The sequence below is a fragment of the Thermobia domestica genome, chromosome 4 (assembly GCF_964235325.1).
Source record: "Thermobia domestica chromosome 4, izTheDome1.hap1.1, whole genome shotgun sequence".
In the NCBI taxonomy this organism is placed as follows: Eukaryota; Metazoa; Arthropoda; class Insecta; order Zygentoma; family Lepismatidae; genus Thermobia; species Thermobia domestica.
In genome coordinates, this window is record NC_137457.1 from 236,513,846 (window position 1) to 236,532,136 (window position 18,291).

At 36.2% G+C, this 18,291-nt stretch overlaps 1 protein-coding gene across 1 annotated transcript in view; it reads left to right on the plus strand.

Annotated features, from left to right (window-relative positions):
• The window catches only part of LOC145683063 (uncharacterized), a 334,454-nt gene that overhangs the window by 219,871 nt on the left and 96,292 nt on the right, over positions 1-18,291 (plus strand). The window contains exon 9 of the mRNA XM_081754422.1: positions 16,316-16,511. Within this exon, the coding sequence (XP_081610548.1) occupies positions 16,316-16,511 (196 nt within the window). The remainder of the gene's footprint in view (positions 1-16,315; positions 16,512-18,291) is intronic.

Sequence of the window (18,291 nt, forward strand, 5' to 3'; positions counted from 1 at the left end):
ATCTTAGGCACCAGTATTCAGTTAGCGGTTCAAATTACTCTTACGGCCATTTTTCCGTTATGTTCTTGCTTGTTCGTGTGTTGTTTTTAAATTAAAATTCGAATTCACTAGATTATAGTATTTTATCATGACCGAAATCAGAGTGTTTCATAGTTAGTAAAATATTGAAATCGTAAACGTGTGCAGTTTGCTACATACACCAGGGTTTTTTTTTAACTCTTACTTAATAGAGCAGTCTTAGTGTAGATCTTGAGCATTCGTTTCATGTTTCTGGGGTCTGGGTTCGATTCGCGCTGAGGTTATTAAATATTTATCAATTACAATGTTGATACCTCTTATGTATAATAACATGGAAAATATTCAGTTTCTCTCGGTCTTACAAGTTAGAGTTAAAACGAATTTCTTCTCAGGAGAAATGGTAACATGACGCAACAAGTCTACAAGCATGATCCGTACTGTCTAAGAACGTAATGTGTTTAGCAAACAATTCATGAATACGTAAACGTTAATTTTAAAGCCTAGTATGAGTCATAAATGTGTCTGTAACCTTGTTGTTTCATTGTGGAATTGTTTCAAACATCTTACAGTATTAGTAGAAATAACAACAATTTCATTCGCTATTTCAACACGTTCCATATATCCGTTCAACCAATATTTGTAAATAAAAACTATTTTTTTTAAATATTTGTATGTATATTTTGTTAAAATATCAATGTAACCTATACATAATCCAAAGTCATTTCCCCAAACAATGGGCGTTATTATGTATCGTGATGAAGACATATCCTACTATGTTTCTGTTAAGGCATCCGTTGTTTCGATTTTCATATTGTCCAGGAGGTGACGCCTTTTTCCCCCTGTTTTCCTTCCGGAAACTAATTTTTCCAAAGTATCTCTTCTAATGCAATTCGTCATATTCATTATCCAAATCAGTTTCTTTACCTTGTTCCTATCAACTTCAGTATACTTATGCCCATTGGAACAGGACGTAATATTGAAATCTCGAAACTTCAGTATTAATAATAATATAGAACGCAAATTTCGATGAGAACAGATCGTAATAAAATCTGTAAAATCGTCCCTAAGATTAAGCAAAAGTTACAAAATATTCGGGATTGAAGAGACGCGTCCAGACTACCAGGACATGACCTCTACGTACGTCCCTACAACTAGCTAAATGTTAAACGAAATATTTTCCAGGCATATTTCATGTTGAAAGTAGAACTACTGAACTCATAGCAGCCCTCAGAATATTTCTTTTTAAGTAATGGTTAAGCCGGGTAAGCTAAAGAAAACTTGATGAGAATGAATTAAAAATTAGAATAAAGAAATGGGAGGAAGCAGAACCCCGAGAAAATCTACACATACCGCGTTTGTCGAGCACAATGCCCGCTACAGAGAACAATTAAATTCACAACACTTCAGTAACAATGATAATGATAATAATATTAAAATTTTTAAAGTTGCCCTTAAATTAGGCAAAACTTTCACAAAAATTGGGAATTCCCGGAGGGTTGGTCAGTACTTCCAAGACACAGCTCTGCAACTACTCAAATTTTAAACTTAAATGTTTAATTCAAGTTTCATGTAGAAAATATTCTATAGCATGTTTTAAGAAAAATTACTATAATAAAAATAACTGAATATTATTGAACAGTGGTGCATATAATAAACTAACGTTTCTGATATGCAGAGGTAATTTTAAAAGCTTTGCTACAAAAATACAGACCACACAGACCATAATTCAATTACCTCTGAAATACACAGTAACAAAATACCGTATAAGATTCAGTCTACAGAGCAATTGTTATTTAAAGAATGGATATACCCTATTTCGAGAATCGAAATAAGACAAGAATAGTTGGCGATGCTTTCCGTCTCGTCTCTATTCTTATCTCGAAAACGAGACGATGACTTAGCCTTGCTCCGTCTCGAATGTAAAATGTAAAATGTCGTCCCGATTTTGTTTGTTTTGTTTTAGAAACGAAATGAGTTCTTGTTCTCGTGGGCAACATTAAACAAAACCGAAATATTCTTGCCAAATGTCACGTTTCTGCTTGTAATGGTGTGACCTGAGCGATAATAAGCTCCTAACTTTTAATCTTCTGCGAGGTAATTATTATTATTATTAATTTATTATTATTACTGTTACTATTTCTGAGGATTTGGTAGTTCAAGTATTGAAATATCCGACTATTCAAAATCTGAAAATAATAAAACGTTTGCCGTCGCCGATCTACCGCCACCACAAATTCTAAAGTAAAAAAATAAAAATATTTGCCCGGAGTCGATTCGATCCGAGTACCTCCAGAATACTGGTCGAGCGCCTTGACTACTGCACCACGGTTACTACGCAGTAAATGATTCTTCTTTAGTGTGTTTATGTTAGGGTTCTTTGCCTCTGTTTACAAAGTTTTACATTTTATTTCTTCGTTTCAAAACTTGTTTCGTATTTCTGTTATCATAATATAAGTTAATGAGCTTTGGCATTCTTTATATGAATAACCTGAGTTGTTCTTAAACATTTGGTTCACAAGTTTGTTTCTTCTCCACACCAAATTACAGATGTGACAGATTCAATTTCTCATACTCTGTAGTTCGTCGCTCCACCTCGAAGAGCCGCTATGTGTTAAAACCCCAACTTTTCAGGAGAAGCAAAAACATTTCAAAGTCGCAAACTTTTGCCAAATACACGAAAGATCTTGAAAAATATAATAAATTTGGTTATGTTTATATTATGCGCTAGACATTGTTATAGCTGGGTCAACAATATTTGCGTTTACGTAGCATGTGTTGGTTTACCATTTGCGCGTTTGTAAGTAAGTATAGGATTTGTATACATTAATCAATACGTAAATAACGAGAAGCTGAAGCCTTTAATTTCAATCTATTATTTTTCATTATTATGGCGAAACGTGAAGATTCACTTATCCCATTATAAGGAACGCTGCCTGACAGCTTTTAGATTTATTTGCTTGGCATAACTCATTTTCGACAAAAATGTCACATAGTGGTTCTTCGAGGGGCAGCGAGGGGTAAAGCAATCGCCATTACCTGATCAAAGACTTTATCCGCCATGGTATGTCGTAATAAGAAATATGCTAATGCGAAAGGTTTCTAGTGAATGCCATTAGATATAAATGTATACACGTTATGAAATATGAACTAAAGTTACACGGAATCACTTGCCACTACAATATTTTTTGCCAAGTCTCCCTGAATCATTTGGTTATACATGATATGATTACTGTAGCGTAAGACTATTAAATCGAATATTTGCGATACCTGTGTGCTGTACATGCAGTTTGCATTTTCTTACATTAACCCAAACAGTAGTTTTGAACACTATGACATGCATTTTAGTAGCTCCATACGACCAATTCGAGAATTAACAATAGTAATAGGTAGTCTGTTGAAAACCACTTTAACGGAAACCCATCAATAATCTGTCCACGAGTCATACAGGGACGCGGTTCAAAAGTTCAGAAAACTAGATACGTACTTAATTTTGCTGCAAGAGGAAAATTGCTAATTCCGAATATTGAGTGTCAGTGCTTTTTGTACAGCAAACAGCAAAAGTATCTCCCTCCTGGCTTCAGTAACTCCGTTCGAAAACACTTACTCTACAGTTTTTTTATGTCTTTTTCGATTTTACGTACTGTGCATTCTTACTATTAGAATATTGAAGACTGCTTTTTCAACATAATTTTACAGGCGTTAAATATTACAGCTGTTGAATGTGTCAGTCATCTTTTTCTTTCAGTTCCCCGTAGTGTACTGAATATTTTCCTAGCAGGACATTGGAAATATACAAGTCAAATCCAGTAGATACTCTTATTTACTTGAGAAAATAGTTTCTCACTTCTTCTGCTACACGTTAGAGTGCGTTAATAAGACAAGTTAAAGGTATTAGATTCGGGTAACTACAAGACTTTTAAAGCTCTCGCGGCTTTCAGCATGTAAGCAACAGCTGAGTCGGAGTATAAAACCAACACTCTTCTTGAACTCCACGAAGCCAAACCGTGCTTTACAGGTCTTGCGATTATTGAAATGTACGGTCTAGTGTCTGCGAAGAAATTGAAAATTGTTTGGAGGGAGTTTCAGCGTCTAATTTGCCAACAACTAAATTAGCTACATAGCTGCCCGCTAAATCTGTAGTTTCATCTAAGGGCACTCCCGCATGTACCTAATACGTATACTTTCCTGGTAACAATGTCTGGGTAATTTTTGCGCAACATCGATTCACCTGGAATTTAACGCTCAAAATATTTTCCAAGAATGCTCGGTATTCTGCTACTTGGAGCCTACACCAGCAAATATTAGTAGCCACCATTGCAGAAAACATACTTTTGAAAAACAATTCGTTCCTTGAAGAAGCTTATATATATGAAGAAGCAGTGTGTAACGTGATATACTCTTTCAATTTAGACGTAAAAGAAACAGGAACTAAGTTTACAACAGTTATAGATCTAAATTAGTTCCTTTCATTCGTTTGTTCTGAAATGCCTTTTTGTAGCCTGAATAAAAAAGTCACAAAATGTTCCCATAGCTTCATAAACAGTTTTATTTGCATCCTTTCCCTTCAAAAACTGCAAACCAGCAACTTGCTCCCTGTGAAATCTATAGAAATTGTCAAGTACGGCAGTAAGTTTTGTGCTTCCAAAGTATGTAATGCGGGCTCAGAGCTCTGAAAACTACCGACAGAAATAAGAGACATTCAATGATGAATTTCATTTCGTTTCAGTAATTGCAAGCCGATGTTCCAGGAGCGTCATTTGGGCAGGACAGGAGGGTGTTATTCCCCTCTCCCTTGACCTTGCTAAAAACATATTGTTTGATCCATATGATACATAAGTGAAATTCCTATGTCGGCCTCCCACCTCGGGCAAAATCTAAAATGACGCTGCTTTTAACAACAAACCTATATAGTTACGATAACACATTGCCAACACACAGAGCGCTTACATTTGGTTTCAAAATCGAAGTTTTGATTCCAAGCCGTTTGAGTTCCTCGGACGACATAGAGAGAGAGAGAGAGAGAGAGAGAGAGACAGAGAGAGAGAGAGAGAGAGAGAGAGAGAGATTCAAATATACATATAGAGAGGGATTATTGACATATAAGAGTTTAGAGTTCAGGAAAATATGATCGGACATTATCCGTATTATGACGAAAAATGTAATTTTGTGAAACAGAGGAAAGAAAGGTTCTGAATTGCGAGGATCACATTAGGCAGTTGTCATATTAATATGGAGAACTCTTTTTAGAGTATGAGATGATTGCGAAGGAAAACGAAGATCATATGATCTGTGGAATTAAGAATTGAAACAAAGTCACCTTGCGAAACGGTTTTTGAACCAACAACGTTTTAGTTATCGAACCATGACTATATCCAGTCAGCCACGGAGAACTCTCTGCAGTCATTCACATACTTTTCCTTTAGATATGTTGAAAACTAATATAATGGGATGTTTCTAAAGTTGTCTCGCTGGGTGAACCGTTCAAATGGGATGTACGATTGTATCCCAATTTTCCTGTGACGAGAGCAACACCTAAGCGATCATTAAGTGAACCTATATTCATAGCACAATGGTGACGATGAAATTGAGCTCTTTGGCAATCTTCAGCATGGAAAGCGAAAGTAAGCCACCACATTGATATTGAAAAAATAGTCAACGAATTTCTATGAGAAAAAGATCACCCGCACAGTTGTTCAGCAGATGGTAATTTATAGTTATACTTAAGTTGGTCGAAATTCCTCCATTTCTCCATAGTTGTGGGGTAAGATACTGAAAACATTCGTATTAGGGGGGAGGTGACATGTAAAAGTAGTCAAATACGAACGATGTTAGTGTCGACTTCATATTTTTCAGGGTCTCAAAGATGAATAGCGATACTGTCAAGGCTGTCTTATTCCAAGGTAAGGTAAGTCTTAGTTGGCATGGTGGTCACAGTGGGATGATGAATGCAAAAAGAATCGAAAACATCCTGTATTTGTGTCAAATGCATAGTTTTCGGGATCAATGACATAAATAGTGGTATTCCAGATGTGGTATATGCCCAAGGTCGGTTCCATTGGCATGGGGTTCAGAAGGAAGGACCAGTGAAAATTTCTGAACAATTCGTTTAGCTTGAATTTCAATACACTGAGAGTGGAAAGTCGTAATGAACAAATAATGGTATCAGATCAGAAAATATCATAAATATGATTTCTGGGGAATTGTCGTTGCTTCAGAAGGCATTACCTCCTGATTACTCCGTAAAATCGTTACTGCTTCGCAAGGACGTAGGCAGGGATTTTTTTCAGGGGTCGAAAACTTTCCAAGGATTCAAATTCGATATGAGGACATACTATACTAAAATGTTTAACATCATCTTAAAAGTGGATAAAATTTAAAGAAAGGTAATGATATCAAGGCTCTTTACCTCCAGGGTCTACATTGTATGTATGACCCTGCTTCTCTTCAGACGTATAAGACATACCATGCAAATAAGAAATGTAAGACATAGAATAAAATATAGATAGAAAATACATGTAATTATAAATATGAAGTAGAAACTAATTACAAAATAAAGTTGGAGGACAAGTTTTTAAACAATAATACTTGAAAGGAAACTTAAAAACATTTTAAAAACATTTTCCTTTTATGCAGGGCTGAAAGCAAATGTGGAGCGCTCATCTGGAATGCCACTATCAGTCTCTTCGAACTAGAAAACTATGAATTCGATATCAATATAATTCGGATTCCCTTACTTTTTTTACATGTCACCCCTTTCTTTGGTAGGAATTGTTTCGGTATCTTACACCCCAAAATAAGTTGTTCAAATGGTAATTCATACGAATTCTAAATTCGTTTGAAATTCCTCCAGGAGTCCATGTTGCATCGTGCGGTCCACTGTACGCTTTTTTATTTTCGAGTAAGAACTTTTTAAATATATCTATCTTCTATATATATAAAAGAGAACGTACAAAATCCTTTGTCCGCTCATCACGCTAATACGGCTGAACCAATTTCTTTCATTTTTGGGGGGTTATTAGGATTTGGACCCTAGATGGTTTTTATCATATCACTTTAATTTTCAATTACCAGTGTCTTGAGATAATTGACCATTCAGGTGTCCACAAATCCTTTGTTATTAGTTCATCATAGGTAAAAATAAACATATTTATATGCAACCCGCATGACCGTGTCACTCGGCGGGTTAACATAAAAGAAAGGCGATATACAGCGGAAAATAGCTTGAATCTTCTGTTTAAAATTTTTTAATTGATTTGCTTATTTTTACAGACACTTTTACAATATGCCAGCACCGGGATGACCGCAGCGAAGCGGGGCGGGTTAACATAAATGACAGGCGATATAATGTTAAGATTTACTGCAATCTTCTATGGTTTTTTAACAAAGTTTATTGCGTTCCGGGGTGACCGCAGCGAAGCGGGGTGAACGCTGCTAGTATTTATATATTACAGTAACAATAGACTTATTTATTACCGCCCGACTGTTGTCGTTGTGCAAACATTCATCATGATCTGACGAAGGGAAATGAATTTCATTAAGTTGAAACATCGCAAGTTAAAGAAAGGCATGTAATAACGAACATCATACTGGTTCGTAAGGCCAGTCACACCAAACTCTGTTCTTCAGAGTCCGCAAATAATTCATTACTACTGAGTCGTTTAGTTCTCTTTTCGACTACAATAATTACTAGTCAATTCGCTTATATATATATATATATATATATATATATATATATATATATATATATATATATATATATAAGTAAACTAACATCAACGTATATGATTGCTAATACCTTCTAATGACTATGAAGAAAGAACTTTAGATAGTTACTTTTCTGTACGACACCTGTAGAACATAATTTTTGTGTGGTTTACCAGACAGTGCCAGACGATTTGAGTAAACTAAACTCTATGGATTTTAAAGCAATCACGTGTGCGTGTCCTTGGTAGTCACTACAGTAGAAGAAAGTCTTCAGTGAACGTCAAATTGAGTGTGGGTATAATGGGGGAACATTTCCGACTTTAAAAGAGGCAGATCGTAGGGACGCATCTATCAGATGCATCTGTATCCAAAACTGCATCACTTCATGACGTCTCATGAGATATACTATGCAGGGTGATGTGTGCGTATGAACAGGAAGGACGAACCACATCCAGGAGGAGCAATTGCAGGGAAAAATTGAAGTTGTGTGAAAGGGACGTCAGGACACTGGCTAGCATTGTTGCTCGAAACCGAAAACCACCACATCAGGAATCACTGCAGAAGATATTAAACACCTCAGAGAAACTGTATGCGCAAAAACAGTCTGTCGATACCTGCATAAGGCCAAAATCCATAGCAGAATTGCGATACCAAAGACTTTCATTAGTAATACAAATGGCGGAAAGCGGGTTCAGTTGTGCCAGAAGCATAAAATCTAGTCATTGAATAACGTAAGATGTGCCATATTCTCGCATGTGTCCAGCTACACATGTGTTCTAAACAACAGGGGGTGTTCGTCTGGAGAAACCTCTCGGATGCGTACAACCCAGCCATAGTCCAACATGGGGGCAGATCCATGATGGGGTGCGATATCTTGGAAGGCTTTGGGCACAATAATTTTTATAGAGGGTCGAGTCACTGCCAAGGGTTATAAGAATCATTCTAGAGAACCATTTACACCCTACCATTTACCTACATGCTTCCAACACACTTCCAGAACAGTGGTGCAGTGTTACAGGATGATAAGTGTCCCACTCACACTTTTAAACTTGTCACAGAGTGGTTCGATGAATATGAAAGTGAGGTTGAACATCTACCATGGCCCGCTCAGTCGCCAGTTCTAAATATTATTGAGCCTGTATGAAGTTTGTTAGAGGATCGAGTAAGGAAGCGTTTCCGTCCACCACGTGCACGTGCTGAACTTGCCACTGCCCTTCAAAAGGAATGCCTTATAATCCCTCTGCAAACGGTACAGGACCTCAGGTATCCATCCTTCCCAAGCCATATTGCTGCTGTACTGGCCGCTAAAGGCGCCCCAACACTGTGTTAAGTATGAACTATAGCTTTCTACGAGGTGTTTCAGTTTCAGTGTTCACCACCTGTATATTCATTCAAATTTGACTATATGGATAAGCAGTCCTACAGTCGGTGAAAACCCAGTTTGAGTCAATTCCCACTCGTTTCTCCTGCTATCTGCTCTGCTCTATCCCGCTGCCCATCAGATGTTTTTGTTAGTTAATTTCTCTCTGGACGTTGAAGTGAGAATTGCAGTAGGTCTGTGCGAATTAGTCAACAAACTTTGAATTTCATTTTTCAGTGCGTTTCAGCCTCCATCTTACATGTGTTAGTCTGATAGAAGCAGAACACGTTTCGAGCTCTTTTCACAGTTATTATTTACTTTATTGTATCTGTCTTTTCTTGAGTGAATTGAATCGAAAACATAGAACAACCGAGATGTTTCCCCCTTCTATTGTTTCACCTCTATTGTTTCCCCAGAAATATGAAAATCTTGGTTCCAGGCAGTGGCGACTAATGCTAGTGTTGCAGTGTTGCGCAACGACCACTTTTTTCAAGAAAAAATAAATTCTATCACTCTCTTAATACTTCAATTAACATATATTTTTCTTACTTCTGTAATTGTAAAATTCATTAAAACGAGAAAAATTCTGTCAGGGAGTATCTAATTTATGTTGCGTTGCAGCGAGCATACAACGACCAGATTTCTACAGCGCGCCAATTAGAGCGAATGTTAAGTCTTCTTTCCTCTATCTTAGAAATCAAAGACTTTGGTTGTTGCAGTGCTCATGCAACGTGTCACAGTTTCCAGTGGCTGTTCGCGCTAGATAAGATTTGAGACGTGATCACACAATTACAAAATAAGAAAGAAAATGTGTAGATTTGCTGAAAACAGATGAAAATAAACACTCATTTACAAGTTCATTATTAGACTATACAGATAATGAAGGCTTCTTGTACAGTAATTTGTAAATCAAATAATAATAAGTCAATATGTACAGTATCATATTTGAAGAATTAATAATGATTCCTTAATTTCCAAAGAAACCGAAATTCGTTGAGGAGCAACCATGTGTGGTTTTGCTTTTGACAAAGAAACATTATACTAAACATTAGAACCTGAGTTGGTGTAGTGAAAAATCATATTTCTCCTTTCCAAAATACGATATCAGAATAGACGTTTATGTTAAAATTGTACAGCATCTCCCCTCTGTAGATAGTATTTTAGTATATTTATCGATATTTTCTATGAACGAAATATATCATATACTTTTGATAAGTTTCCATATGGGGGCACGGTGGCTCAGTGGTAAAGCGCTTATCTCTATCGCGTCGGATCCCTAGTTGGTTCCCAGGACAAGTAAGTTTGTGATGGACAACATCGTGCCTGCGGGTTTTCTCGCGTACTCCCGTTTCCATCCACATTCTTATTCCAGGAATTTATCCATCATCATTTACCTTCCTAAATCATCCGTCTTCTTAATTTACAGTGCATAATCGTGGGAAATTAAACTGAAATGTTTTACTTTCCATATACAACAGTGTTATGGAAAACGACACAATATATTTAGGACTAGTTAGCAATGCTGTTTGTTTTGACGTTCTTTGTCTTCTGGTTCCTATTACATGCTGATTCTACGTTTGGCTGTTTCCAAAGTTTGCTTTCCAGGATGTATGACATCGATAATCATTGTTTTGCTTCATGTGGTATTACGCTCGTAGTGCATTGATTACAACAAAGACCGATGATTTGGTCTGGTTTTTCTTTTGCGCACTTGTGTGTGGGTGTATACAGTATATGGCATTCGAGATTCGTGTACCTCTCGAACGTGTTTGAATCAGATGTTTTGCTTTTCAGTAGTTATATTTACTTGCGTTGTGTGTGTTCTAATTCCGTTATTTACAGATTCTGAATGAATTTTACTTCATGAATAATGTAAATAATTCCAGGAACCATTTTTCTCTTCTCTCCGTTTAGGAATACTTGCAATTAAGGAATTTATATGTCCGTTACCAAAGTTAAACATTTGTGCAGAACATCAAAACTGGGAACAGTTAATTCAATAGTATGTTCGAAACAGATGTAACAATAAAAATGAATGGTTGTGTGGGTGCAAAATAAAGAATACATTCTAGCTTTCCGTGCCTATTGTCTGGTGATGTAGAATTGTGGACAAAATCAGACGTAACAGAAGTCTCGTTTAGCGTAGCAGGCATAATCGTGGAACGTTAAAGAAGCAGTTCGAGTTAAAAACAAGTTTGATGCAATAGAAAGAGTTTTAAAAAATAAGACACACGTATTTTTTAAAAATCTTGAATAGGCCGTCTCGTTCAGTTTCTATATGTGTTTGTTTTTGATGAATCGCAATTGCTGATGTCACACGTGGGATAGCAAGGAACACACCGTGAGTCAGCATCACTCCCTTGTGTGCAGCTGATAAACCTTTAATAATGCAATGTATTTAATGGATTGTTTTGAGTTCGTTTGCAGTCTTTTTCTTGAGGGTCCTTTTTGTTAGTTGGTTTTCCTACAGCATAATAAAATAGAGAGAGCAGTGATTGCATAGTGTTGTGCGAAGCAGTGTTTCTTCCAGACATGTTTCTTTGGGGATACTATCTCCCGGAACTCTTCCGGAGAAGACCAAATACATCTATAATATAATAATAAATAGAATAGTACCGTGTGAAAATAATGTGCCCATTCGAATACTAAGTATGCCCCCGGAACATTTTTCTGAAAGAAACATTAGTGCGAAGTAAAAACCACGTCTTTGTTCAGCGCGTGCTGTGTCTGTGAAGTTAGGTAAAAATGCCTAATACGTGCTCGTTTTCGGTTGTAATTCCCGTATGATTAAAGCTAAGGGACATAAAGTATCGTTTTTACGTTTCCAAGTCGTGAGAAATCACCAGATCAATATAAATTATGGCTCAAGAAAATCAATAGGAAAAAAAATGTGCTAAATAAAAATATTTGTGTTTGAAACAAATATCTTGAAGAGTCAGACTTCGAGCATTCATGATTCCTGGAAGAAAAGCTAATGCCAGGAGAATCATTTACACGCAAGGTAATTTATAATGGTAATAATTTATTAGTATATTGTGTTAGAATAAATACAGGAATTGGGCAAACTTTTCCTCCGCCCACCGAGAAAGAATGCTGTTCTAAATATTGAAAGGTTTAGAATCGAGCTATTGAACAGGCGCCGATGTGTGATCAATTAACAATGTAAAAATATTGTGTAAGACGCACTTAACGGTTGTAGTCAAGATGAGGCATTAGAGAGTAATAGCGACTGTGCCATTCGTGATTCTCAATGTATTGTTTTAGAAATAAGTGTAAATACAACTGCTATACAATGTGAATTGAAGAGTGAAATATACCGGCTTGTAGAAGGAATCAGTGACGATGAAGGTTCCTCAGGACATTGATTCATTATTTAATTTTTTTGTATCAAGTTACAATGATGATAAAATGGGTGACGAGGGTTGTTTCACAGACAGCGATGCGGATAAAACAAATGTAACCGTTAAAGTATTTTTCGTGATCTGGCAAACTTTACAGATGTTATTTCATTTTTGCCACATATGCCGCGCTCCTGTACATACCTTGAAGCACAAAATTATAGGGTCATTATTAAAAAGTGCAACAAAACGTGAAGATAAACATATTCATGTTTCAGAATCGGAATCATGATTAAAGAAAAGCTATGTTCGAAAGTAAGACGAGAACGTAGCATGGTTAAAGTTACGGAGGCATTTTATTATTATTATTATCAGCATTATTATTATTATTATTATTATTATTATTATTATTATTATTATTATTATTATTATTATTATTATTATTATTATTATTATTATTATTAAAGACCAACCACTTAGCAACTATACAGTTAGATGATTGATGTAGATAGCAAAATATATGATGAGTGATAGCAGAATATTGCGTTACTTATTACCTTATGGGAGTTCGAAGGCTATACTGGAACTGCAGCTGGTAGGCGAATGGGTATCCAGGCCATGGATTCTATAGTATGATACTACAAGTCAGACGTAATTTACGATCTCGTGGTCGTCCTCGTGGGTCTACCGAGCCAGAAGATGCGAGATTAGTGAGTGAATCGTGGTTAGACCAACTAAAGACGCCTAGGCAGCTAAGGGAAGCTTTCCTCTATCCTTATAGTATTCAAACAGCGCTCCGAAGGCTTCATCATACTGGGTTACGTGGCCCTGTTACGGAAGTGAAGAAAAACTGAGACGAACACGAAATTTACCGTCTGGTATTTACACATGGGAGTTTGGATTGCAATTTGCAAAACATAGTCTTCTTAGCTGAATCAATATCCACGACATCGAATGTGGAGCGCAGTTTTGTGTATAGTCCGAGGAACACCCTATATGACTGCTTCCAATTGCAGTGGTCATATATGTATTTCATGTTGGGATTGGCTTTCCAATCGCGGTCAGGACAGCTTTACAAAATTAAAGGGAACCTGTACACTGCTCAGTACTTACACATTATGAGTAACTTCATTGTGGCATTAGTACGAGTACTTCAACTTCATGGTGTCATTTAGTTCCAGGAAGAGCAGCCCTCAATACATACTTCCCCTGTTGTTCATTAATGGTTTGCAGGGCAACCTGAGATTAATTTAATTGATTGGCCGCGTCGTGGAGCAGACCTCAATGCCATAGGAAACATGTGGGCAGAGGCAAGCGTATTCTAACGGACAATTGGGCCTGACGCAGATCCACCAAGAACTCAGAGTGACTTGTGGGACTTTTTCTCCGAGGCATGGCTGGAGGTAGGTAGGAGATAGTTTTATCGGCCATCTAGTAGATTTCATGCCCAGAAAAATGGAACATGTAATGAAAGCAGAAGGGTCTTGGACACAATATTAGTGTCCCCGCACTAACTCCTAAAACAGCCCTTTTCTAGGGCTACCTAAACTTTTCTGAAGATCTCTCTCGTATCAACTATTCCTTGTATCATGTTTTTGTGCAATACCACTAACAAAGAAAAGTCTCCGTAGGATTTAAACTCAAGACATGACGATCGAGAATCCCGCACTCTGCCAGTGAGTTACCGTAAACAAACTTACAAACCCATCCTGAAGAAGCTTGTCTTTGAATTTCTGGAGTTCGATGACGGACACTCATTCCTATTGTAAGTGCTGTATTAAACTTACAATATTACGAAACCCCAGAGTATCGATTTAGTAAGTGTTTAAACACACTTAAGCAAGAAATGACAAGACAATATTCGAGTTTAGTTTCATTACTCAGTTAGTGACAGTGTGGATTTATGCGGTTTCTTTGCTACACCTGTCAGGTTTGTCATATTTCATATGTTTAAATTTGGGATATTTAGTTTATACAATTTCGAAATTCCGACATTCTGGAATTCGGAAATTCAATTAATCATTTCCTAGTGCTACTTATTTGGTTACCACTGGTTCTTACCAAAATATGTTAAAAATCTCAAGATGGAAGTGTTTGACGGAATACAACTACGTATGTATCAGTCTCTCGCGTAAACTGTTGGGGGAAATGCTAATAAATTGAAAAGTGTAGAGCATATTGCTTTACTCAAATTATACAACAAATAGTGCATTTTATTTTATATGACGCTGATCGTGCATTAGAGATTAGGGGAATAAAATGAATTTATAATAATAGACAACATAGCAGTGAATTTAATAAACACCAGATGCAAATGTCTCATATTTAGCTATTACAAAACTACATTTAAGAATGTAAGTCGTTCCACCATTTCCTTCATTTCTCATCATCAGCATCCTCTTTAGCCTAGCTGCATAATGTAGGTCGTAAAACTTAGATTTAATTAATTTTAATTTCATGTTCCTATTTATCCATTTATTATGAAATGTATCAAACTTAAAACGATATAGGTTCATTAGGACGCCTTTTATCATATTATTCTGTAAAGAATAATAAACATTAGAGTGTAACTGAAGAACGAACTCCTGATTGTCGGTTCTCGATGCTTCTAAATCTCAAGCTAGTTTCTCACAGAAAGATAGACACAAAGTGGAACAAGGAAATTGTAGAATTTATGATAAAGAACTTTTAATTCCATAAACTGTTCCCACCCAAATTAAAATGAAATGAAATTTTTGAGTTTTATGTCCCACGGCTATGCGGGTAGACTAAAGGAGAAGGTGATTATGAGAAATAAATGAAATGGTGGAATGAAGAAAGTGGGAGGAGACGGGAGAACCCCGAGAAAACCCACGAGCACTGTGTTTGTCCACCACAAAGTCCACACAGCGAGAGTTGGGATCGAAGCAGGAACCCGAGGCACCGGAGGTGAACGCTCTACCACTGAGCCACCGCGCCCCCCATCCCCAAATTAATAGGTAAGTTGTGCTTGAGAGACGAGACAAAGAAACTGAGAAACTGCTGGCAAAGGTTGGTAACTTGACATACATCCGCGCACGTACACCATCACGTACATCATATTTCTTTGCCAGCTTGAAGTTAACCTCGTTGGCTGCGCTTCTCCATGACCTGCGTAAGTATGAACGAATATCGCGTCCCGAGAACGGAAGTGAGGACTTGAAATGTGATTAACTGCGGTTGTCAAGATAGCTCTTTTTATATAAAACGTGAGGAATGCAATCCACATTAATTTATTTCCCTGTCTGGGAGTTTCACTTGTCTGTTTGATAGAATAAAATATGAAATATGTTTTGGGCTTTTCTCAATAACCCGAATTAAAGGAGTAATTTGAGTTAAAAACAAGTATCGACTCAATGAATCGCGATCAAATAAACACCATTCTTTTTAGAATTTTCATGCAACTCTATCTTTAGAATTTTCATCTCTAAAAATGAAAATAATTGGTAAAAAAAATGCATTTTAAGTCAAACTGCTCCTATAAATTTTGGAAACGACGCTGACTTACTTCATTCACTTCAGACAGTTAATGTTGAGTATTCAAGCCACCTTTAAATTATTTCCATGAGTTTTCAAATAAGTAAGTTTAAATATTCACATATCCCAATAATTTCGGGGTTTTAATTTTGGTATACTACAATATTTGATATATAATCTATCAGCTCATTAAGTAATTTTAATTTCAGTATGTTTGGTATGAAATTTTGAGTTTGATCTTGAGCTTAGCTCAGTCTGATTTTGAATTTGGGTAAACGCATTTCCTTTCTTTCTTCGTACAATTTTAATATTATTTATTCATACATTCACAGTTCGAATTATTATCCGATATAGTAACGAGAGTGTGACATAAGTCTGTTGATCTTATTTCCTTTTTCAGATTCGTGAGAGTAAGAGAATGATACTTTCCATTAAAGATTATCTAGATAGAACTGAAGAAATTGATGAAGAATGTACAGAAAACAAGCTGGATTTCGAGAGAATACTGATGCAAGAAAAGCGAAGAAAAGAAGATATTATGAGTTGTCAGAAAACAATAACGTATTTCGAAAACGAACTCAGGACATTACTTGCAGGTGAGATTCTACTAATATAACTTATTTCTCAAAAGTATATGCGTAAAACTAATATTAACGCATAGGTGATGAAGATAATGTTTTATACTGCTTAATGTGTTTTGAAATACTCAGTTATCTATCCGAACTATGGATACAACAGTGTCCATGCATGTAACCACTTCACGAGAAGGGAATTCAATGTAGTCTTTATTACATAAACATAAACAGTATCATAGTAGGAATTGATTCTTATTCTCTAATATTGTATAACTGCATTTTTCAAAGAGCTTGAATTTCATATTGATAGATCAATACGGTGAACTTATTCATAACATGATACACTGTATTTTTCTATATATCTCGTTAAAATCAGTCTAAAACTATGAAAAAGTACAATGTTTCAGTGGGGAAGGTGGGGTAGATGACGACATCGTTTTCTGTTTTTACTAAACTCACAAGAATAGATGCCAGTATTGTCGTGCCCAGGTTGGAATTTGGAACAAGATCTGTGAGTTGGAAGCTTGTCACCCTTCTTTCCTTTCTTTTTTCCTCGCAAAGAATTAAGCAGACGGTATGGGTTTTCTTTCGTCTGCTATCTTCGTAGGAGTTTCCTTTCTCGATACTTCTATTCATCTAGGTAACCGGACACCACTAACCACTGCCAGTAGCATGCAGCCTGTGTGTTTGGTTTTGAAATGTGGAGTGTTTGTAAGTAGTAGGACCATTTCTCGCACAGAAGAACACTGAATTAGCGAAAATACTGATTACAAAGAGAATCTTTTATTATTGTTTCTGTGCAGTATATTACATGTCTTTATCTTACAGTTAAATATATATTTGTACAGCATAAATTTATTTACACATACCGTATACGCAACACAAATTGAATACAAAAACCTGCAGTGGGGTAAAGAGAATGTTATGAAGGAAAGGTTCAAGCACTCAAGTTCATATTGTACGCCACTGATCTGTACAATACAATACAAGGTAAATTGCACAAATTTTGAATTCTTTAGTATTTTCCATTGTACAAGCTTTACTTTTAAGAGACTTAAAACTGATTTAAACTACTTGCTGACGAAAACAATATGTTTATTGAAAAAAAAAATATTAACGTGTGTAACACTTTCGCCAACTATCCACTTTGGCTTCATCAGGCACTGTGAATACATAGGAAGTGACAGATTTAATATACGAGTCAGCGAAACAATTCCCTGATTCCTGCTTGGCTACCATAGGCTACTACAGCCAATTCCCTTTAACTAGAAACCAAAATATAAAATAGGAACAATAATAGCTTACTCCCTTTTCCTCCTTTTTTATAGTATATACATTTACATTCGTATCTTATAACTAGGCCTCATCTAATTTACAAAATAATCCTACAAGTAACTCTTAAATATGAACATTAAATAAATAAATAAATAACACTACGTAAATACAACACAATAATACTAAATAAATAAATAAGTACTAAATTTACAAAAATAAACCTGTACAATTAACTTACTTAATTTTTAAGGCTCCTTGATAATTTATCCCACTGTTTATCAATTTTAAGCACTGAATTGCTTTGCACGACTGTCGCCTTCCATTTCAGTAAATCTTGCTCCTTCCATTTGCTGATCAACTTCCTCTCTTCTTGGCCCAACACTTTAACTTCACTCCAATTAGTTTGAATGTCCCTTGTATCTTGTGTGCTTGTAGACTGCATTTCTGTCTGTTTTCAACCTAATCTCGTCCTTACGTTGTTTTATTTGCTCTTTTAATTTCCGTCCCGTTTCCCGAATATAGCATG